The sequence below is a fragment of the Ostrea edulis genome, chromosome 2 (genome assembly GCF_947568905.1).
Source record: "Ostrea edulis chromosome 2, xbOstEdul1.1, whole genome shotgun sequence".
NCBI classification, from domain to species: domain Eukaryota; kingdom Metazoa; phylum Mollusca; class Bivalvia; order Ostreida; family Ostreidae; genus Ostrea; species Ostrea edulis.
In genome coordinates, this window is record NC_079165.1 from 72,782,647 (window position 1) to 72,807,783 (window position 25,137).

The following is a 25,137-nucleotide window of genomic DNA, read 5'->3' on the forward strand; positions in this document are numbered from 1 at the left end:
GGCGAAGTAGGTAGTTCGACAAATGTACTTTGCTGTTCTCACTATCCTCAACAGTGTAAACCTTGCCGTTGCTGTCGTCCATGCCAATCTTAATCACCCGTGTCTTCCTCCAATACATTCCGATGAAGTCGGTGTCAGCACTGCAGCAGAAAGATTCTTTGTTGGTGCAAACTGACGTTGCATTACATTGGTTTTATTTTGAAAGACGTTACGAATGCGTGACCATCGCACTTTGGCGTCCATAACGTTAATAAACTATCGCACTTTGGCGCAGACCACCGCACTTTGGCGTCCGTAACGTTAATAAACTATCGCACTTTGGAGCGACCATCTCACTTTAGAGTCTTACATTGTTACAGATGTATTTATATACCTGTCAGATTAAAATTTCCTAGGCGCATTAGGTTTATTTTCCCCATACAGCAATATTCATCACCGAAAGGATTTTTCTTGTTTTAGATACGAGTATCTTTTTAATTAGACGGTGCATTAACCGCCCAATGGGACGGAAAACATTGGCGAATCGCACTGGTGTTATCTTTTTACATGTCCAGTAGGAGGGGGAGATTATTAACATGTTCTTTGCCACTATAAAGGAAAAGATTGCGTTTTGAACCTCTGATGTCTAAATATCCATGGATACAGTGCATGCCAGCAGTCCTCTCTCTAATTGATATCGATCCCATCGATTGACATTTATTGCTGTTTTAAAACAAATTAATGAGAAAGGTTACGATTTAAATCAATTATAGGAGAAAGTAAAGAAAATTATGCCTGGTTATCTAAATGGTTTTTTATTGGACGATGTTCAGTTTATAGGATTTTCGTTCAAAGGTTACCATTTCAGCGCATTATAGCGACCGTGTGGATTATTTTATTGAAAATTTTTCTTAATCCGTTTACAAGCGAGTACACATTTTCATTTTGTCCGACAGATCGGGGAATATCCTGCCGTATTTAAAAACTAGCTTAGGGACTCTCCTGTTGAGCTGCTAAGTAGTGATTTGAATACATTCCGTGCGCATGATGCGTTTTTAAAATTCAGTAGACGCATCATGGATAACTGTGACTGAAATAAACGTGATTCGATTTCAATCGAAAAATAAATATTAGGGGGAAAAGAAACGAGCGCATATTACAAGAAGTTCTGGTATACAAGTTTACCAAGTTTAAAAGGGTAAGTATATTATCAGATCTGTTATTATCGTTTTCCTATTAGGTAAGATAATAAATTTTACTCTTTTTTCCCCTCTCCTATCAATGGGTTTTTCGCTCCTTTATTCCCATGTGCGCATTTAAATGAATGAACTGGAATATAGGTTAGTGTCTTTCACAAAGGGGTGGGATAAATAATTCATGTAGTGTCTAGTTGTAATATTGGATTAGTTGATACTTTGTAATTTTACACTTTCTGACATATTTTGTGTTTCATGCCAACAGGGATCTACACCTTTTGCAGTAGGAGAGCTTTTAAAAATCTGTCGGCAATTTAAACAAGTAAAATAAAAAAGAGCAAATAGTAATCTAGCGTATTGTTTACATTACTACCTGTAAATCAATCTATATTGCAAATTATCTATTTTGAATTCTTGATCTGAATGTTCATGATCTAGGTTACGGAGTGTCTAATTTGATCCGTGAAACTGCATATTTTGTTGTCAAAACAGACAAATCTCGTCTCGTAATAATGTAATTTACATATCTTTAATTGTAGAACGTGAAAATCCCTTGAATATTTGCCATGACCACGGATTTGGTGAGTTGATTTTTGAAATATTTTACATCTGAAAATCATCAATGTTCGATTTCGTTTGGTTTGTAATTTTGTTTCGTCTAAGGGAGTGAAAGATGAAAATTTTAAGAAATATAGATATAACTACATGTATATAAATCTAGCTATTCAAATCTATAGTCATGGATTCATATCAATCTGTTCTTCCATATTTTAATAATTCGTATCTGCACCACTTAAAAAGAAGATTAGTGTTGCAGTTACGTTACGAATTGAATACGAAGATTATGCCATTAAAACACTCGAAGAAAATCTTTTAATCTTTTGTTATTTTGATCAGTCGGAGCGGATTAGTTACCGTGGGTTTCACGGGAATAATAATTTTCAGTATATTGCGTCATATTGTAAACAATTATGAGAGTTTAGAAATGGTTGTTTAACGAAGTATTCACAGTAGCACTCTATTTACATTTAACGAGATAAAACTATCGCCATTTAGGTTAAAGCATTTTGCGAAAGTCAACTTATTGTCAGTGAAGATGCAACTTGCAGTACATGTATATTGCATGGAATATAAGCCAGTCTTATCTATAGATACAACTAATGGTCAAACATAATAACAGGGGAATCTACACACTAAATGTACATGTACATATACTAGCGGAAAAAAGAAACTGTGCATTATAAAATTTAGTATAATTTTTCTATATTTATTGTTTATATTTATAAAATCTAAACAATCGATAAGGGTGATGTTTTTGAACAATATCGGATAGTACCCGACTCAGATGCATGGACCTATTCATGATTAGTGAACACATGTTGTTTATTGAAGTGTTCGTACTCACGAGTTTTACTGGCCAGTACTGTTTGGAGTAAGAAGTGTAAAAGGTTTGTTTGGACACTATTCGTTAAGGAAAGCACTTTAGTTTTGACAAAATTTACCCTCCTGTCATGCCACGACTCAGCGAAAACCAACGTAACCGTGCTGTTGGATGTTTCAAGCTGGAAAGGCACAAAAATATCGTAGCAAGACACATTGGAGTTCATGGAACACCATCCAGTCATTATGGAGACGTTTCCCACAATCTGGTAACACTCGGGATCGACCACGTTCTGGGCGTCCTCGTGTGGCGTTGCGTCGACAGGACAACCACATTAGACTTGTGCACCTGAGAAATCGTTTCCAGACAGCAAGTTTGACTGCTCGTAGCATTCCTGGACTTCGACCAATCAGTCCAAGAACTGTGCGTAATCGTGTGCGCGAGCACAACATCAGACCAAGACGTCCAACGGTGCGCTGAATACTGCTTCAACGTCATCGTATCACTAGACTAGCGTGGTGCAGACGACATCTGCGATTCAGAACAGAATAGAGGACTGTGCCAATATTCTGTTCACTGGTGAATCCAGATTTCATATGCATAGCAGTGACAGCCGTTGTAGAGTGTATCGTCGCGTTGGGGAGCGGTACCAGCAGCTTGTGTTGTGATTGATTGATTGATTGATTGTATCTTGCTTAACGTCTCGCTCGAGAATTTTTTCACTCATATGGAGACGTCATTAAGACCGGTGATGGGCTTTAGGCCATTGAGCAGTGAAGGTTCTTTAGCGTGCCACACCTACTGTGACACGGGTCATCCATTTTTAAGGTCATCTCCGAGGACCCGTGACATTCACACCTGATGCCGAGCGTTTTTATAAACTTAGGTCTGTCGCGGCCGGGATTCGAACCCCCGGCCTACCGCATGCGAGGCGAACGCTCTAACCTCTCGGCCACCACGGCGGTTACGTTGTGCAACGTCGACAATTCGGTAGAGGTAGCGTTATGGTGTGGGGTGGAATAACAGCACGTGGAAGGACCCCTCTACAAATTGTCAATAGAAATCTCACCGGCGTACGCTATCGAGACGAAATTATTCAACGTCATGTCATACCCTTCATACAGAGACAGCAAAATCACATCACTCTGCAGCAAGACAACGCAAGGCCACATGTTGCACGTGTAGTCAGGAACTTTTTTGTTCAACAGAATGTCGCTGTATTGCCTTGGCCAACTGTTTCCCCCGATTTATCGCCGATCGAGCACGTCTGGGATGAAATGGAACGACGTCTACGCCGTTTACCAAATCAGCAGTGACATTGGCTGATTTAGGCCAGGCTTTAACCAGCATCTGGAACAACATCCCTCAAGCATATATGAACACTTTCGTGGCATCATTGAGGCGCTGTTGTCAAGCATGCATGAATGCAAATGGTGGTCACACGCGTTATTAACATTGTTAATTCAAGTTCGAATACCAGTGTCTTTCGAGTGTGCTGAAACTGACGTTATTCGACGATAACATTTATGGATTATGAAATGTTGTAACGAATACATTTGTTAACAGTATTACAAAAGATAAAATTTGTTCATTGTTATTTTTTTTAATTATTTTTTCATATATCAAATAATGCAGTTTCTTTTTTCCGCTAGTATACATATATGTCGATTCGATATATCCCAGTGAACTCGAAATAAGACACCACAGAGTCGTTCGCTTCTGCTTCATACTTAGATATTTTATTGAAAGTAGATATTAACGGTAAACTAACAACTCAACTTTATGCAAACGGGATGAGCTTGTTCTGCTTATGGTCAGTTTTTAAATCGAGGCAGGCTACTGACAAACAAGTTGATGGTACAGGGGTTCCAACTGTCTTGTTTAAAGTCAGCATTTTGCAAATTCTATGGTCGTTATAACGATCTAGTTTGTCAATACAACCTATTATTGGGTCAAATGCTGTCTGACGTGTTTCATACCAATTGTTAGACCGTTTTTGGAAAACTGATATTGACTACGCATAACTCCGTTTACCTGATCAAGGTATAGGGCTCACGGCAGGTGTGACCGGTCGACAGGGGATGCTTACTTCTCCTAGGCACCTGGTCCTGCCTCTGATATATCCAGGAGTCCGTGTTTGCCCAACTCTCTAATTTGTATTGTTTACAGAAGTTGTGAGATTAATCACTGTTCATACAGGTTTGATGAATGAAAACACTTTTAATGAAACAAAGAAATACACATTAAACTACATGTATTTCATTTCAAAATGTTCACCCGAAGTGATATAGAAAATTCGATCCATATTGAACCGCCACATACACATTTATAGGCATGACAAACACGGCGTGGTGCATTTATATCTCTATATAGGCATGACAAACACGGCGTGGTGCATTTATATCCCTATAGGCATGACAAACACGGCGTGGTGCATTTATAGGCATGACAAACACGGCGTGGTGCATTTATATCCCTAAAATTCGACACATTGGTAAGTTGGTATTCATCTTCAACTTGGTTTTCTAATTCACATAATCGGACCTGTTCCTCACTTAAACGTTTTATTGTGGGCCGGAATTTAGAGCTAGATCGATGTCTAGTCTACTTTCTATCTGACTAATTATAAATGTATATTTATAATATAGGTCTGTACTTTTGTTAGATTGGTCTTCTTCAGGGTTCATTTGAAGATGATAAATCAATAATAAATGTTATAAACAGGTTCAATATATCTTTATCTTACCCAATACACTGTATTTAATTCTTTGTGAAAAATTATCGAAGTTAGTCTTACGGGACTGAACATCTGATTTAATTGAAATTAATCAAAATTATTTTCTGACATTTTTTCTTAAAAAATGTACTTACCGCAAACTTAGGTACACATGTAAGTAGGATATAATTATCCGACTCTTGGTTGAAGAAGGACGAGGTCCTCTCATATTCTGTGGATGCGTTCAGATGTGATATTTTGTATGCAACAACCATATAATGTATGCTTTCTTCTGACATACAGAAATTCTTTTTGTGTGTGTGCATGTGTCAAGGTAATTTTAAGGTTACTTATTCCACCTTGAAATACCTTTCCAGTAGATATGAATTGTATATACTTGCGGTTCATTACAAACTGTTCAGATCTGCAGCACGATCACTGTTTTTGTCCATTTGCATAACAAAACTATCAACCACTGGCAATAAGATATAAAATAGACCGAGTTTCCTCTGATAATTTTATATTTTTGCACATTAATATTCTGTCGATTTCATGGAAGTTTAGAAAAGATTTGGGTAGCAAGTTCAAAATATTGTTCAGATTCACTATACGCTGTTACTTTTGTCAGTTACGATTATTTTCATAGTTTTGAAAATCCTTTCTTGCTGTGATTTTGTATTTCTTTGGTGTCAAAAATCTTAGATGAGAGAGAGAAAAAAAAGTTATATTTTGCTATGCCGTTGATTCGCTGAAAACATGGTCCCCTATAATTCAAGTTTCTCAGACCCCATTTCAGCGTTCACTATTACATTTCATAATGGAACAAAAATTAATTATGCGCATATATATGGCGTAATGAAATTCAAAATACATGCACTAATTTAAGTAGATGGATGTTTGGACATTTTGCTGGATAAATGTTTTACATATCTTCTAGTGTCACTGATTATATAATAGATTAATTGTAATAAAATGAAAAAAATTAAGTCATTGTACTTTTGGTGGAGTGGAAATTTGGGTCAAAATTAAGTTACAGAACGGGTCGTTGATTTCATGTGTACCAATATATGTAAAAAATAATTTATTGACAGAGAAAGGAATCCATTCCCATCGTGGTGACAGACGATGTTCCAGACCTGTCAGCGAACAGGAATTCCAGAAAACCGTCCATCAAACCAGCTGGGGGCCGTCGGAAGTCCATCATGAAATTGTCCGGAACCACCGCTTTAACGGGCCGCCGCCTTACTAAGGCCCTTCTAGATCTCCCAGAGGAACAAAACAGCGTGGCCACCAAACCCAAAATCCGCATGGAGAATACCTACAAAATGGCCCCAGATGAAGATAGCACATTCTTGCCATGGAAAGTACGAAATACCGTCAAGGATATTTTCCAGGAACAGTTAAAGGATGTATCGTATGACAATAAGACTGCCAGTAAACTGTGCTGTGATCTTGCCCAAATGATTCGGAATAAGGTGAGGAATATGGAGTTTCCCCGATATAAGATTATTTGTAATGTGATCGTTGGACAGTGTTCGGAGCAGGGTTTGGAAGTGGCCAGTCGGTGTCTCTGGGACGCAAAATCAGACAATTATGCTTGCATTGAATACAAAAACCACTCTCTGTTTGCCATCGCCATGGTTCACGGAATTTTCTTTGAATGACCGTCCTGAGAGAAGACGCAAAACTCGTGATTTGTAGTCTGTCTATAAATGTTGCTTTTGTTTGAGACTGTGTTGATAAACTGTGATAAATACAAAACTATTGAAACATTTTAAAATGTAAGAATTTAGATTGCTTTGAACAACTTCTGTTTTATGCATGTTGAAAATATATGGATTATTTTACAATAAAATTGTTTTAATGTCATTGAGATTAAGTGATGCTTTGAAATTCTATATTCTATTGACGTGGATAATATTTGGTTTAGGAAAAAACTACTCCACTAGAGAGTAGTATTGATATTTGATCAATCAATGGGATTTGAACAGTTATTAACATAATCAATCTTCAGGTATAATCAAAAGTTTGTTTGATGAAGTCTCCAGCAAGTTAAAAAAAAACCCACCCAACAACTAAGGCTTCGAGCAATCGGATAATGAATGGTGTTTCAAATACACAAGTGGGGTGTGCAACCTCAAGGTTTATGCTATGAAAATCGGATTGTACAATTTCAAGTGTTATTATTGAAGACCGTCCGTATAATTAAAAAATATCTCAACTGGTTAAAGCTGATACGATCTTTTTATATGTACAATGTAAACTGATACTTTCTTGATTCGAGTTAAAGTGGGAAATTTAAAGATGCGGATGACTGACAATTAAACCCATACACTCCCATCATTCAGGATGTATTCATCGAAGACTGGTATAGTTATTAGTTGTTGATATACCCAACATGACTGTTACACCAAGTAAACAGTTATTCGATATAAGGGTCAAAGAGTTGAGATTCTTGGAGAGGGGGGGGGGGGGTGTAATATTTTTCACCAAAGTTCAACAGTTGAGAGGGAATATCAATTTAGTTATACTGTCCAATGATAACTGAATGAGGAAAAAATACATACATTTTCTTATAATAGAGAACTGATTCACTCTGGAAGGACCAAGACAGACTGACAGACGGTCGCAATTTATAGGAACTACCCTTCTGTAGAGTGTGAAAGTTGTGTGTTGTAAACAAGATGACGTCCCACAGTTCAGTCATCTTCGCTAGTCAAGGATTTACGATTATAGAGAAGCGGAGCGGATCGCATCTTTGCGAGCATGAGCGGATTGTAAATCCTCGGCTAGCGAAGATACAGTTCAATCATCTGGATGGTGACGGAATCAACAGTTACACGGATTACTTGAATGGATACTGATCAAGATTTTTCTGCCAGTTTTCTACCTTTTTTTACAGTGCAACTTTTATAGATTTTTATCCGCATTAAAATGCGGGAGTATTATGCTATACCGCTGTCGTCCGTCCGTCTGTCTGTCCCTTTGACTTTGTCTTCGCATCTTCTTTCCAAACCCTTTGGGTGATTTTGATGAAACTTGGTACAAAGAAAGATCACAATGTGAAGATGTGCATTTTGCAAGGGGAATGTCGTCCAATGTTTTATAAAGGAGTTGTGGCCCTTGGACATAATTTTTTCTATTCAAAATACTTAGTCTACGCAACTCCTCCTAAACACTTTGGGCGATTTTGACGAAACTTGGTACAAAGAAAGATCACAATGTGGAGATGTACATATTACAAGGGGAGTGCTGCACCACTATTTTTGAAGGAGGTAGGGCCCTTGGACTTGGATTTTTTTTATGTAAGTACCTTGTCTTCGCAACTCCTCCTAAACCCTTGGGGGATTTTGATGAAACTTGTACAAAGAAAGATCACGATGTGGAGCTGTGCATATTGCAAGGGGAATGCTGTCCAATGTTTTTTTTAAAGGAGTTGTGGCCCATGGACTTCATTTTTTCTATTCAAAATACTTTGTCTTCGCAACTCCTCCTAAACCCTTTGTGGAATTTTGATGAAACTTGGTACAAAGAAAGATCATAATGTAAAGATGTGCATATTACAAGGGTAATGCTGCACCACTATTTTTGAAGGAGTTAAGGCCCTTGTCTTCTCAACTCCTCTTAAATCCTTTGGGGGATTTCAATGAAACTTAGTACACAGGAATATCACAATGTGTAAATGTGTATGGTACATGGGTAATGCTGTCCCACTACATTTGAAGGAGTTACAGCCCTTGGACTTAGATTTATACAAAATACATTGTTATTGCAACTCCGACGAAATCCTTTTGTGGATAATCCTTTCTTACTTGTTCAAATCCCTGGGTCAATGATGTATGCAGGCGTATCATGTACCCGGTGTCCTATTTTTAGATAAATGAATTACAATCTTTTTGCAACTCGTTTGAGTATATTCAATTTCCACTGCTTACATTTTGATTTTTCTAGAGCATAGTAAACTGTGTTTTAAAGAAATTCTTAACATGACACACAATTCATTTTACAAGTATTTATAAATTCGAAGAGCAATTAGTTTCCATGACATCGAATTTTAAGATTTCACTAACAAAATTCAATATCCAGTGGCGGATCTAAGGGGGGGGGGGGGCGCAGCTGCCGCCCCCACCCCCCTACAATTTTCAAATTTTATGTAAATCGTGGTATCTTGTTTATAAAAATGTACTAAACGATAGAAGAAGCAATAATGAAGAATGATAAAATATGGTACAAATGACTAATTAGGAGACATATTTCAGGCCCTATAAAATCTGTAAAATCCAGGAGCTTCCGGAGGCTTCGCCCCCTGGGCCCCCACCACTGGAACCACTGGGGGCCTCAAGGCGGCCCGAGACCCCCTGCCTCATACAGTGGTGCCCTCCGTAACCGCAATTCCTGGATCCGCCCCTAATATCCTTTGAACACATTCCTTCAAATAAGGGCACAATTTTACTAATTTTAAGCAAATTGTTAATACATCATGTTGGGATTCCCCTGACGCGCGTGGGTCTATTTATAGACGTCTATTATGGGATGATTTATATATGTACCACACTATATTTACTTTCTAAATAATATTCTCACTATTTTCTTTTACATGCAGATGTTTTCAAGCATGTAATTAAGGGAAAGTTAATAACTTTATAACGTAATTAATCTGCTTTAAAGTAATTATGTACAAAAATAATACATGAACATCGAGTCATACAGCTTTAAGCATTCTATAGTTTTTTGTTTTTTTATTCAAATATTTTTATTTCATGACACAAAACAAGAATAACAAGAGGTATAAAATAAGGAATGAAGAGAGAGAGAGAGAGAGAGAGAGAGAGAGAGAGAGAGAGAGAGAGAGATCAATTGCGGGAAAAATAGATCAGGTTGGTGTGTAATTAAAAGGACACACACATATAGATAACTTTTTAATACAAATTGTAAGAAATGCACTACAACTTGTTAAAAAAACAACAACCACCAATCACCTATATTAAATAAAGGCAAAATTTAACCTCAACCTCCACATCATTTTATACACCTTTAAGATATTTTAAAAAGGAAATTTTATAAGATATATCATCTATTTGATTAGATATCTTATTACAAAACATGTACCATATATGATTTATAAGATATCTCATAAACTTTATAAGATATCCTATATATCTTATAAAGTTTGATATGAATTTATTTTTATAATTATTACCTTAAAAAACATTAGATATATTGTATGTAATATATCTTATAAAGCTTATAATGAAATACTAGTATTTTATCGAACATATTTTTAAAAGATATCTTATATGTTTGATAGGATGTCTTATAAAAATAAACCTATAAGATATTTTCTATTTTCATAAGATATCTCATAAACTTTATAAGATAGGCCTATATAGCTATCTTGTTTAATATGGCAAGCCCAGATATTTATATATTTATAAAGTTTATGAGATATATCTTATAATATAGTAATATAGGTTATAAGATATCTTATTTATATATTAAATTGAGATATTTTATAAACTGTAAATTATATAAGATATCTTATAAGACATCTTATTTAAAAAAAGAAGATATCTCATAAATTATCTAATATATATATATATATATATATATATATATATATATATATATATATATATATATATATTATATAGCTAATAAATAGTCTATTATAAAATCTGCGTAAAATCTAGAGAATGTTAGCGTTCAATATCCTGAGACTTTATTGAACGCTAACTTTCCATTGCGTAAATTGTATGCGCCCGAAACATTCCGAGTATGAACGTTCAATATTGACGTTACCGTAACGACGTAAACAAGTCAAAATAGCAGACGATGGTCCTCCGAATCTGACAGAGCCAGTATGTTTTACTGTATATAAATTATGATGTCCCCATTTACAAAATCAGTTTGCTTCATGCATTAATGACGGGTTAAATATTGATCAGTTAAGAAATCCATGCTGTTATTGCACACCTTCACCTTATATGCCAATATTGGATTACTTCTCGTCTATTTTGGAGTAGTTTGAGTGAAAAGGGATATAATTTAACAACTAAATAATTTAGCTATATAATAAAAGGGTTATTGAACTTATTGAACACCTATCATCATTAAAAAAAACACACAACGCGAAGTAAAAAGAACATATCAATAGTAGTGGCAGAATGTCCAACTACTACATATATATATATTTAGTATATAGCTTATAAATAGTCTAATATAAAATCTGCGTAGAATCTAGAGAATGTTAGCGTACAATTTACGCAATGCAAAGTTAGCGTTCAATAAATTCTCAGGATATTGAACGCTAACATTCTCTAGATTTTACGCAGATTTTATAGTTGACTATTTATTAGCTATATAATAAATGCTGTTATTGCACACTGCCAATATTGATGAATTCTCATTTATTTTGGAGTAGTTTGAGTGAAAAGGGATATAATTTAACAACTAAATACTTTAGCTATATAATAAAAGGGTTATTGAACTTATATAGGTGAATATTGGCACTCGTTGGCAGTCAAAATGCACTCGCAAGCTCGTGCATTTTTATAGCCAACTCGTGCCAATATTCACCAATATAAGTTCAATAACCCTATAATATCTCTCTTTATAGAGGAATACGTACCATAAATATTGCTACATATAAACTTTATATGAGAAGTTGACGATGGAGACAAAGTAGAGTTGTTAGTTTACCGTTAACATTTATATTCAATACAATATCCAAGTACAAAGTGTGGTGTCTTATCTCTGTATTTCAAAACAAAAACAAGCACGTGTTTTAAATACCTTGCATCTGAATCGGTCCCTATTAATTATCATAGTTGTAGTAGTTAATGTCCATAATTTTTAAGCTTCTAGTGAATAATGACCAATGAAATTCCTTCATTTACTCAAGCGTGGAGTATCAAAACAAATCTGGGTTCCACGTCATTTTCGACTGTCTGTCATTTTTTACAATGTTGGATATTACCGAAAATCGGTAAAAGAAGTGTGATAATGAAGGCCAGTCGAACCAACTGCAACTGTAAGTATAACACCGACATTTTATTACTGATGATCATATTGATTTACCATTGTTTATCGATTGACGTTTATCCCGAATTTTCTCAGTATCGTAAACAATATTTTCAACATTCGCATATATAGTAAATAAATGTAGATTTTAAGTTTGCTACATGTTTGATTTCCATGATGTTTGTCGGGTTTTTTGTAAGGATACACAGAGATCCATTCACCTGCCTAGAATGATCAAGTTGATCTTAATCATTTTATGTTAACTTAATTATACGGTGTAGGCTTACATCTACCTTTGTACACATTACCATAGTCTAGACATAAGTACAATAATAAATTTCCCTGTCGCAGTAAGTGATCTTGTTGATTGTCGGTTTAAGAACTCAGTAGAGCTCATGTTATTTGTTTTGTATTGTACACAGTGCCGACTTTAAATAAAATTTACTTACTTGGTATTTATTGTAATGTGTATTGCATACTAAACTATTTAAACCTGGTCTATTCCAATGAAGGGGGGGGGGGGGTAACTAGACTTGAATGATTGCTATCAAAAATAGGTTTGTATTTTCTGTTGCAAAATTAAAGCAATCTCCTCAATGAGATCCATTATTTCTATGATGATGTTATTGTTAAACAAAGACTGTGATGTCACATTTCATATCTTGCCCTGGCTCTGATCGACATCACATTTCGAACATTATATATCCATATTGCTTGTGTAGCGGTCAGCTGGGTTCGATCGCCAGTGGCCAGTTAGCTCAGTTGGTAGAGCACCTGACTAGAGATTCAGGGGGCCCGGGTTTGAATCCCGGTCTGGTCTGTTGCATTTTCTCCCTTCCTGTTACATTTGGTGCCGTAGACCAGCCCCTGGAACTGGCAGGTGAAAATGCCTGCCAGGGGATAAAGATTCTGGGTTGATGATGTCTTCAGTTGTGAAGACATTTAAGGAGGGAGGAATGTAGCGGTCAGCCGGGTTTGATCGCCATTGGCCAGTTAGCTCAGTTGGTAGAGCACCTGACTAGAGATTCAGGGAGCCCGGGTTCGAATTCCGGTCTGGTCCGTTGCATTTTCTCCCTTCCTGTTACATTTGTAATTATGACGTTATCCACGCCTACTCAGTTCCAATATACAATGAATCATAGGACTGGGATAAAATTTAGGTAATCCACAAAAGTTTATAATCTCAGCATTCTCAGGTCAATGAAATGTGACCATAATTTGTAAGAGAAAAAAAAGGATGGTTGGTAGGATTTATTTATATGGATCAAAGTTTTTATGAAGCATGGATATTCTCAGTCCCAATCTTCAGAGTTTGCTGCACTCACTATAATTGTAAACAAAGTGTAGTACAACTAGCAGTTTGCAATCACTTTTGGGAGAGTGTTCATGGTATTTGTAAACATTGTATTATTTTAGATGGCAATGTTTGTAGAACATAATGTTGAATATCAAGGTAAGAAATACTAATTCAAGATTAAGCCCCATTGTTATACCATATATGTAATTTTACAAACCTCAGATCTAACGTTAGTAATGAAGGAACTATTTCCTATCTTCTCAACAGAGGAAATGGGACAGATCCTGAGACGTCATTTAGAATCACAGAATGGAGATGAGAACAATCAGGTGGTGGCCTCAGGCTTTCCTGATTTGGCTCACCTACCACCAGAACTCAGCATGGCTATCCTCTCCCACTTGGGTGCTACAGATCTATGCTTAGCTGCCTGTGTATGGGATAACTTGGCAAACGATGAAGTCTTATGGATGGGGTAATGGACAATTTTTATATTTCCATGTTATTTGGATTTTAACTTATCTACAGAATACAGTTTAGTTAACATGCAATTGCAGGTTTCATACCTGGAAGGTACATAGGAGAAAACAGTAGATTAATATATGATCTAATGAATCATACAGAAACAAATCATATTCCCGGAGTGCTAGCTATGATAGATTTTGAAAAAGCCTTTGATTCTGTTTCTTGAAAATTTATAAAAGATACTTTGCAATACTTTAATTTTGGACCTTATTTCTGTAGTTGGATTACAACATTTCACTATAATGCGGTTTCATGTGTGACACAAGCAGGCTTTTTATCTAATTTCTTTAAACTAGGACGTGGCTGTAGGCAAGGAGACCCACTATCACCTTACATATTCTTATTATGCGCTGAAATTTTGGCTATAAAAATTAAAAATAACGTATAAAGGGAATTCTAATCAATAACACAGAATATCTAATGTCACAATACGCAGATGACACATCCATTATCCTTGACGGATCTGAGGTTTCATTGAGAGAAACCTTGAAAGAACTTGATGAATTTTATAAATTATCTGGTCTCAAAATAAACCGAGATAAAACTCAGATTGTATGGATAGGAAGTAAAAAATATTCAGATGAAAGATTATGTTCTGATATGAATTTCAAATGGACAACTCGATTTAAACTACTAGGAATCCATTATGATGTGGATTTAAATAAAATTTTGAAATTGAACTATGACAAAAAACTTGTGAAGATTAAGTCAATTATTGACCAGTGGAGTAAACGAAAGTTGACTCCAATTGGGAAAATAACTCTAGTGAAATCACTCCTAATTTCACAACTAAATCATTTATTTATTGCCTTACCAAACCCATAGAATGCTTTCATAAAAGAACTTAATACTATTTTATTTGAATTTGTCTGGAATTCAAAATCTGATAAAAGTAAACGAAAAGTTGCCACACAAAAGTATGCATATGGGGGACTAAAAATGGTTGATCTAGATTGTTATATCAAAGGACTAAAGTCGACTTGGATAAGGAGATTGGTTATGGAGGACAACTCAAAATGGAAAGTCTCCTTAGAAATAATGTAAACTTGGACAAATTAATAAATACAGGTTCAGACTATATCTTACAGATAGTTGAACATGTAAAAAATAACTTTTGGATTTTTCTCAAAATTTAATCTGGACTATGTCAGGAAGCTTTCATGTGAATGTAAACTTTTCTGACCCAGTGATTTTTCAGAAGATTTTTAATGATTTTCCCTAAATATTTGTATGTAAAACTTTGATCCCCCCTTGTGGCCCTATCTTGCCCCAGGGAACCATGATTTTTACAAACTTGAATTTGCACTATGTCAGGAAGCTTTCATGTAAATTTCCACTTTTCTGGCCCAGTAGTTTTTGAGAAGAAGATTTTTAAGATTTTCCCTATATATTTGTATGCAAAACTTTGATCCCCCACCCCCTTGTGGCCCCATCCTACCCTCGGGGACCATGAGTTTTTACAAACTATGTTAGGAAGCTTTCATGTAAATCTCAGCTTTTCTGGCTCAGTGGTTCTTAAGAAGATTTTTTCTAAATATTTGTATGTAAAACTTTGATCTCCTATTGTGGATCGGGCATCCAACCCCCGTGGGCCATGATTTGAACAACCTTGAATCTTCACTATGTCAGGAAGCTTTCATGTAAATTTCAGCTTTTCTGTCCCAGTGGTTCTTGAGGAGAAGATTTATAAATGACCCCACCCTATTTTTGCATTTTTGTGATTATTGCCCCATTGAAAAGAACATGGCCCTTCATTTGAACAAACTTGAAAGTCCTTCTTTCAAAGATGCTTTTGGCACGATGGACAACAGGCGATCAGAAAAGCTCACTTGAGCTTTCAGCTCAGGTGAGCTAAAAAAGGGTTGGTGCATTGCAATAAAAATACTATTACAGATGTTGGTCTTAAATTTATAGTGATCTAAAGGTCATAGGTCAAGATCACAATTAGTAACTGAATTTAATAATGTTGTGGACACCATGTATTCAAAGGAGTACTATTCCAGATGTATGTCTCATACTTGCTACACTGATGAAAATGTGGGGCGAGGAAAACCTCATAGTGTAGCAGCTGTCATGACATACTCTTTAGTCTCATACTTGCTAAAGAAAAGCAAATGAGGCCTATTGAGTTTTGGGTCAAAAGGTCATAAGTTTAAGGCCATAACACACTGATTAAATATGTTACTGTCATGTACACCATATCAACAATACCATTGTAAGTTGTCCTTTCATAATTTCTACAGAGATGACAGGAGAGAGAGAGAGAGAGAGAGAGAGAGAGAGAGAGAGAGCTGCTAATGGATTTGAGGGTTAGAAGGTCACAATCAGTTACTGAATACTGCAAATGCAAATGCTGTGCATACACTAGAATTTTAAATACCTTTCTATCCTTCAGCCTCGTATATGCCCCATATTTTGTAGGTGAGAGGGAAAAGATATCTATTGATGTTTAGGTCTTAAAGTCAAGAACAAATTCCTCTTTAAAAGTTAATAAAAGATGGTATCCATTAAATGATGTCATTTTGCAAGGAAATGTCCTTTTTGGCAATGCCATTGTTTATATTAGTATTCTGGCAATGCCCTTGTTGATATTAGTAATTGGACAATTTCATTTTTTCATAGATATTTATAAAAGTAAAAGTTAAATCTTTTTCATTTGCAAATTACACTGTCTTTTTGTTTTCAGGTTATGCAAGACATCATGGGGATATGCTAGTATTTATAATTACATTAAACAGCCCCTCAGACTGTCATACAAAAAGCTCTACATGTTGTTAGATGAGGCATCCCTTACATTCAATGGCAATCCATTTGAGGTATGCATATGTTGTGGTTCACATTTATGTATTCATATTGTGACATCTACCTGTGAAATTTTTCATAAGACACCAGGCCTGAAGGCTATAAAACTTTATTGGGCACGTTTTCATACTCATACTCAAAAGTGAAGGTTATAAAACTTTTATAAAACCATACTCGTACTCAAATGGAGTACATGCTCAAGATTTTTCGAGTATGTTTCGAAGCTTGCTCAGAGTTGTACTCAAAATGAACATGGCTGAGTTTGAGTATGAGTACGGTAAAAGTTTTATAACCTCCAGGCCAGATGATTTAAGTTATCATATTATGCTGTATTGGGACTTTTTCAGATGAAATAAATTCTTGTTGTTCAGGTTTTAAAGTCTAATGTCTTTTACGTAGGCCGCTGCTCTCTGTTCTAACGCTCATTGTACAGACGATATATAATATCATATCTTCTCTTAAGATACTCCGTTTGCAATCACAATTGATCTTAACGGAATTTTTTTGGGGTGGATATTTATTAAATTTTTGTTTTCTTTAATGATAGGGAGAAGAGTATCTATTCAAAAGAGGCATTATGGAAAACAATGCATTAGACATGGCAAAATTCTTACACTTCACCAATAAAATAAAGCCAGATAAAAAGAGAGAATATCTAGACAAGAGGTGAGTACTGAATCTTAAACAAACAATTTATTTAGAACAATTAAACTTGTTAAATCTGTGCAATCACTTTCATGGTGTATTTTTACTATAATTTTCCATCTGTTCTCTGTCTCTCTATGTTCTTTTAAACTGAGCATTACAACATCCCGTCGAATCATGACATGAAATTTACCTGCATGTTGTATCAGACAGGTCTTGCTGTACACATAAATATGAAATACTAAGTCTGTCTGTCTGTCTGTATATCCCACTTCATGTCTGGAAAATGACTCGATCTGTACTGGGAATGAAAGAGGCCGAGTCAGGATCTAGAAACAAGGCCAAGATAATGGTATAGAATTCTGTTGAGATTATAGTTTACACAGATAATGGTATAGAAATCTGTTGAGATTATAGTTTACACAGATAATGGTATAGAATTCTGTTGAGATTATAGTTTACACAGATAATGGTATAGAATTCTGTTGAGATTATAGTTTACACAGATAATGGTATAGAATTCTGTTGAGATTATAGTTTACACAGATAATGGTATAGAAATCTGTTGAGATTATAGTTTACACAGATAATGGTATAGAATTCTGTTGAGATTATAGTTTACACAGATAATGGTATAGAATTCTGTTGAGATTATAGTTTACACAGATAATGGTATAGAAATCTGTTGAGATTATAGTTTACACAGATAATGGTATAGAATTCTGTTGAGATTATAGTTTACACAGATAATGGTATAGAATTCTGTTGAGATTATAGTTTACACAGATAATGGTATAGAATTCTGTTGAGATTATAGTTTACACAGATAATGGTATAGAGTTCTGTTGAGATTATAGTTTACACAGATAATGGTATAGAATTCTGTTGAGATTATAGTTTACACAGATAATGGTATAGAATAGTTTACACAGATAATGGTATAGAATTCTGTTGAGATTATAGTTTACACAGATAATGGTATAGAATTCTGTTGAGATTATAGTTTACACAGATAATGGTATAGAATTCTGTTGAGATTATAGTTTACACAGATAATGGTATAGAGTTCTGTTGAGATTATAGTTTACACAGATAATGGTATAGAATTCTGTTGAGATTATAGTTTACACAGATAATGGTATAGAATAGTTTACACAGATAATGGTATAGAGTTCTGTTGAGATTATAGTTTACACAGATAATGGTATAGAATTCTGTTGAGATTATAGTTTACACAGATAATGGTATAGAATAGTTTACACAGATAATGGTATAGAATTCTGTTGAGATTATAGTTTACACAGATAATGGTATAGAATTCTATTGAGATTATAGTTTACACAGATAATGGTATAGAATTCTGTTGAGATTATAGTTTACACAGATAATGGTATAGAATAGTTTACACAGATAATGGTATAGAATTCTGTTGAGATTATAGTTTACACAGATAATGGTATAGAATTCTGTTGAGATTATAGTTTACACAGATAATGGTATAGAATTCTGTTGAGATTATAGTTTACACAGATAATGGTATAGAATTCTATTGAGGTTATAGTTTACACAGATAATGGTATAGAATAGTTTACACAGATAATGGAATAGAATAGTTTACACAGATAATGGTATAGAATTCTGTTGAGATTATAGTTTACACAGATAATGGTATAGAATTCTATTGAGGTTATAGTTTACACAGATAATGGAATAGAATAGTTTACACAGATAATGGTATAGAATAGTTTACACAGATAATGGTATAGAATTCTGTTGAGATTATAGTTTACACAGATAATGGTATAGAATTCTGTTGAGATTATAGTTTACACAGATAATGGTATAGAATAGTTTACACAGATAATGGTATAGAATTCTGTTGAGATTATAGTTTACACAGATAATGGTATAGAATTCTGTTGAGATTGTAGTTTACACAGATAATGGTATAGAATAGTTTACACAGATAATGGTATAGAATTCTATTGAGGTTATAGTTTACACAGATAATGGTATAGAATAGTTTACACAGATAATGGTATAGAAATCTGTTGAGATTATAGTTTACACAGATAATGGTATAGAATTCTGTTGAGATTATAGTTTACACAGTTGCTTAAGACCAGTGCATCATGACCCTCAACCAAGGTGATTTTGGGAAGATCAAGATCACAAATAATTGAGCCTTAAAATTCTTGAATTCATGAATTGATCCTGTAGAGATTGCTGTTATATGTATATAATACTGTGTAAGCAAAAGTCATTTAAAAAGGTTTAAGAAGTTGAATGTCAGATATTTATAATTAGAAGAGGAGGGGGTAATGAAGTGGAACAGTTCTAATTTCAATTGATATTCACAACCATTTAGCTGCTTTTGAACTGTTTTAGTTACAACCATAAGTCATGAATATTTCAGCAACCTGCATGACTATCAGACTATTTTCGTTTATCACTTGTAGTTTCTTTGATCACAAAATTAAGTAAAGAAAAAAAAATCTTTCAAATAAATTTCTAATTATTACTTTCATCAGAAAATATCAGCATCAATTTCATTATTTAATTTTTTTTTTACTTACAGGAGAGATGTTTTAGACCACCTTCTGCAACTGCAAAACTTTCAAAACCAGTTTTTACCCAATGCCCTCCGAAATCTGTTTTGCAACATCTCTGCCCCAAACAACAGAGGAGAATACTTGACAGAGGTCATCGACAAATTTTCAAATCGATTTTGCCACTGTAATCCTGAACTAGGACTAGATAAAGGTAAGGATGATAAAATGGGAGGTCATGTGATCATCACACATTACATGCTATAAATGGGTTAATTAATATGAAATAACAAGTACAATTCAGTGTTGACTATTCATTTAATGAAGCATGTGATTTCTATCAGTAATAAAATCAGTCTGATAAAGCCAATCCCTTGTTTATAACTGCGTAGTGCAGAGTAATAGTAGGGACTGGCTTTAGTCAGACTGATAAATGAAGAAATTTCTCTCCTGGTGATTGTTTTGGAGATGACGGTATCTTAATGTTAGTTTTTAGCTCACCTGAGCAAAAGGCTCAAGTGAGCTTTTCTGATCAAAATTTGTCCGTTGTCTGTCATTGTCGGCGTCGTAAACTTTTCACATTTTCGACTTCTTCTCAAGAACCGCTGGGCCAATTTCAACCAAATTTGCCACAAAGCATCCTTGGGTGAAGGGCTTTCAAGTTTGTTCAAATGAAGGGCCATGTCCCTTTCAAAGGAGAGATAATCACAAAAATGCAAAAATAGGGTGGGGTCATTTAAAAATCTTCTCAAGAACCACTAGGCCAGAAAAGCTGAGATTTACATGAAAGCTTCCTGACATAATGCAGATTCAAGTTTGTTCAAATCATGGCCCCTGGGGGTATGATGGGGCCACAACAGGGGATCAAAGTTTTACATACAAATATATAGGGAAAAATCGTTAAAAATCTTCTTCTCAAGAACCACTGAGCCAGAAAAGCTGATATTTACCTGAAAACTTTCTGACTTATTTCAGATTTCAGTTTGTTAAAATCATGGCCCCCAGGGGTAGGATGGGGTCAAAAGGGGGTGGGATCAAAGTTTGCATACAAATATATAGGGAAAATCTTTAAATATGAGCCAAGGTGACTCAGGTGAGCGATGTGGCCCTTGGGCGTCTTGTTTTTTCATGTGTTCTATATATTAAAAATAATTGTAATTTGTAAAATATTTGATAAATGTTCCATCGATGCTTCTCGTAACTCATATTACTGTGGGTTTTTTCAGATACGGTCTTTGTTTTATGCTTCTCCTTGATCATGCTTTCGGTGGACTTGAGCAGTCCTGCTGTGAAAAACAAAATGTCCAAGAGAGAATTTATTAAGAACACCCGCCGAGCCGCACACAATGTAGATGATGACTTAGCTGGTGACCTTTACGACAACATCTACCTTATAGGTCATGTAGCAACAGATACATGACCCTTGTTGGTATGGCAATAACCTGCTCAGCCAAAACAGACTTATAATTTATATATTACTGTAATCACTATATATCCCAGTAAATAGGAATGTTGATCAGAACCTATAAATCAGAAAATCATTGGCAACACAGGGACGGATCCAGGAAAATTCATGGGTGTGTGTGTCTGTGTGTGTGTGTTATCTCAGTTGGTACCTACACTGGTCATAAAAGATTGTTGCGGGCCTTTGTTTTTGTCAATATTCTCCAACCAAAAAAAGGGTGGGGGGTGCAAATACCTTATAGACCCACCACTGAACATTTATGACAGTTTTAGACAATAGGGCTATTTCATGCTCCAGGCAAAGAAAGTCAAAGTGGTGTATCATTGTTTACCATCATGAAAGATGTTGTACACATACTGTCAATTAATGCCAGCTTGAAAAGTGATTTTTGTTTGTTAAAAAGCAATAAAGACCTACATGACAGTGTCTGATATATAGAATAATGTAAATTACCATTTTCCTCCAAATAAGTGCCCCCCCCCCCCCCCCCCTCATTAGTTTTTCAATGGAATTTATAGATATACAGATGCACATTTATGCAATAGGAAGACCATTATGCTTGTGTATCATACTATATGTAATTTGATAATATAACAATTGTCTGAGTTGTATTGATACTCATTTGGAGGAATACAGTAATAGCCATTATTATTTTGTTTTGTACATGTATATATAATATCCAGTTGTTGATTATTACATATTATTTATTTTATTAGCATTCTGATTGAACAAATGTTCAGGGACGAGGGGTGGGTAATCTCCCCTGCAGTTCTGTTGATTGCACTTCAGTTGTACTTCTCACTGAAAGTTTGTTTCTATTGTAAACTCATCTTTTTTTTGTTTTTGTTATAATGCATTAAGAGTTTTCATATTGCCCCTAAATGCAATTTTGTTTAGAAGTGACAGTGATACTACTCATTATCTTGATATATTGTTGAGGAAGAGCTGTATATGCATGTACAAATATAGTATTTTTATGTCCCCATATCAAAGATGGGGGACTTAATTGTTTTTGTCTTGTCTGTCTGTCACTTTAACCTTGTTCAGAACTTTTGAATGGTGAGTGATAATCCTCTCATGTTTGACGTGTTCATTCCTTGTGACAATACCCTTCTTTGGATACTAAAGTTTTTTTTTTTATCTTGGAGCTTGACCAACATTTAGGAAGAGTTGACCCAAGCAATATCTCCTAAACTATTTAAGGTATATTTTGTTTATAGATTCCTTATGAAAAGACCTCTCATTTGATACCATGATCTTTGACCTTGTGACCTTGATCTTGGAGTTTGACCCAAATTTCAAAATATTAACTAAATCTTTAATCTTGTTTGTGTCTATTGAATAGTGAGTGGAAGGGGTCATGTATTTCATAATGTGTATTCCTTGTGACTAACCTTTCATTGGATACCAAAGTTTTTTACTTTTTGACCTTGGACTTTGACTTACTTTTAAGATAGGTTAACCATGTCAATATTTCCAGAATTATGAAATTAAGGCTTTCATAGTCTTATGACAGGACCTTTCATTTGTTTCTTTATTGCTACTGGGGGCATAGTGTTTCACAAAGATCATTTTTAAATTTCACTAGAAGTAGGTTGTGACCTAAAGGAAAACATTTACACATTTCTGTATTTCAGTGACTGTACTTATGTTAGCATAGAGATAAATAAGATAAATATTATGATAAATTTGGGGAAAAATAAATATGATTAAATGTAGACAAGATTGTTATCGGAGGGCATAGCCTTCCCTTCGTAAGTCATAATGCTAAGATTTCAGTCGCCCTGTGAATTTTTAACTGTGAGCTTACTGTAACAGTATAATTGTCAATCGTATATTTAACAGAGGCAGCTTACTTGTATGTATATACATGGTTAGATATTTGATATAAAATATTTGTTATGACCTTTTAATTAAAGAGTATTAGGATATGAAAGCAGTAAATTATCTTTTGTGCTAATTTTACTTTTATACAATGTGATACTGGGGAATAGTCCATTAAGAATGTTTTAGTGAACATCTTGTTTTGTAAGCAGGCAAAGCAACACAGTTATAATCTGTTCTGTTATACAGTGGTAGCCTTTCTTGTCACTCTGTTACTTTGCACTTTTTGTTTATAGTTCTGCAGCTACTCTGTAATCAACCTTTTGTACATTTACAATGGCAAGTAAAACCATGTTTGTTTAAATGAACATTAGTTGTTTTGCTATGATTATTTATTGTATATGTGAGTGAAATCACAATTATGATTAGCTGCATGCAGAACTGTAGCTGTGGGAAAAATTGGGATAAACCAGGTTTTTTCTCAGAGAGCTACATTTCTGTAGCTGAATGATGACAGAACCATTGTTGAATTGAAGTTTCTGATTGCTTCTGGAAATCTTGTGTGAAGCATGAAGTAAAAGAAATGGTACCTTACATTATCATAAATATGTGAATCTTTTAAGTACATTATTGCATTTTCTCATGCAGAAGATTGTTGCATACTTCCAACACAAACTAATACAATGCCATTTTAGGGTAATGTATTTTACATTACAACACACAGTGATGACCTTGAACTTTATCTGACATGGGGTTTGGACCACCAAATATAAAGTCTCATTCCGGTCTAATTCAAATGTTACTTACAGTATGCTGCAAAACATAGACAGACCAAAAACCAACAGGCAACATGTTGGAATGAAATGAAAGCAGATGTTATAAATCACATCCCAGAAACACACTGAGGTTAAAATTTCATGTTGGAGAATCTTTTGGGCCAACTCCGAGTCATTGTTCCAAGAAAATATATGACATTAAACTCCAGAAGACTGGGAGGAGATTCTATTGACTTTGTAAGCTCAAATTGTCATGACATTCATCAGGAAAATCTCAATCCTACATCATAGCATGGCTCAAAAAGTAGATCAATTAGGAATAGGTAGATACCCTTGACCAGATGACCAATCCTCTATGAGATGAATGAGAAATCTCTCGGAGTGTGCAGACAGAAAATGAGAGTGTTGTTAGCAACAGTGTACTACTTGTTATGTATAGAGCACGGTATTTATACATTTCCAGTGTTTTTGGAAAGTAGGGTATACGATTAATTTAGGATCATGAAACATCTTTAAGCTCAAATCAAAATCTGAATGATTGAGATGTCAATCATTCCAAAATGAAATTGTTATTCAGTAATTGTTTCATCAAATTTCCAGAGTTTCAGTTAAGTAATGAACATCTTATAGGTGATTGAAATTCCGAGTTTGTTGCATGATCCCGGGGTCAGGACATTATTACCTTGGTATTGTACAACAAAAACTTAATTTTGCATATTGAAAATGCAATATTTTCATTTCCAATGTTTTCGCTGTTGATATCTTCACAAATTGTAATGATATAGGCCTAGCTTTCCTCAGGAACAAGTTGCAGTTGTAAACAGTGTGTGTATTAATCTTGGTAAATATAGTACGTCTAATTTAACAACGGGGAAATTTTGACAGAAATGAAAACTAAATGTTAATCTAAGAAATAAATTTCATTTTTGAAAATGCATGAGTGTAAGAACTGTGATGCTTCATGC

At 34.8% G+C, this 25,137-nt stretch overlaps 1 protein-coding gene across 1 annotated transcript; it reads left to right on the forward strand.

The window, feature by feature from the left end:
* LOC125678671 (F-box only protein 8-like) lies at positions 1-23,764 on the forward strand. The gene is made up of 8 exons (XM_048917288.2): positions 1-1,177; positions 1,715-1,756; positions 6,364-6,920; positions 13,858-14,061; positions 16,798-16,927; positions 17,461-17,579; positions 20,137-20,321; positions 21,334-23,764. Exons 2-8 carry the CDS (start codon positions 1,742-1,744, stop codon positions 21,525-21,527), a joined length of 1,404 nt encoding a protein of 467 aa, XP_048773245.1. The 5' UTR covers positions 1-1,177; positions 1,715-1,741; the 3' UTR covers positions 21,528-23,764.
* The last annotated feature ends 1,373 nt before the right edge of the window (positions 23,765-25,137 follow it).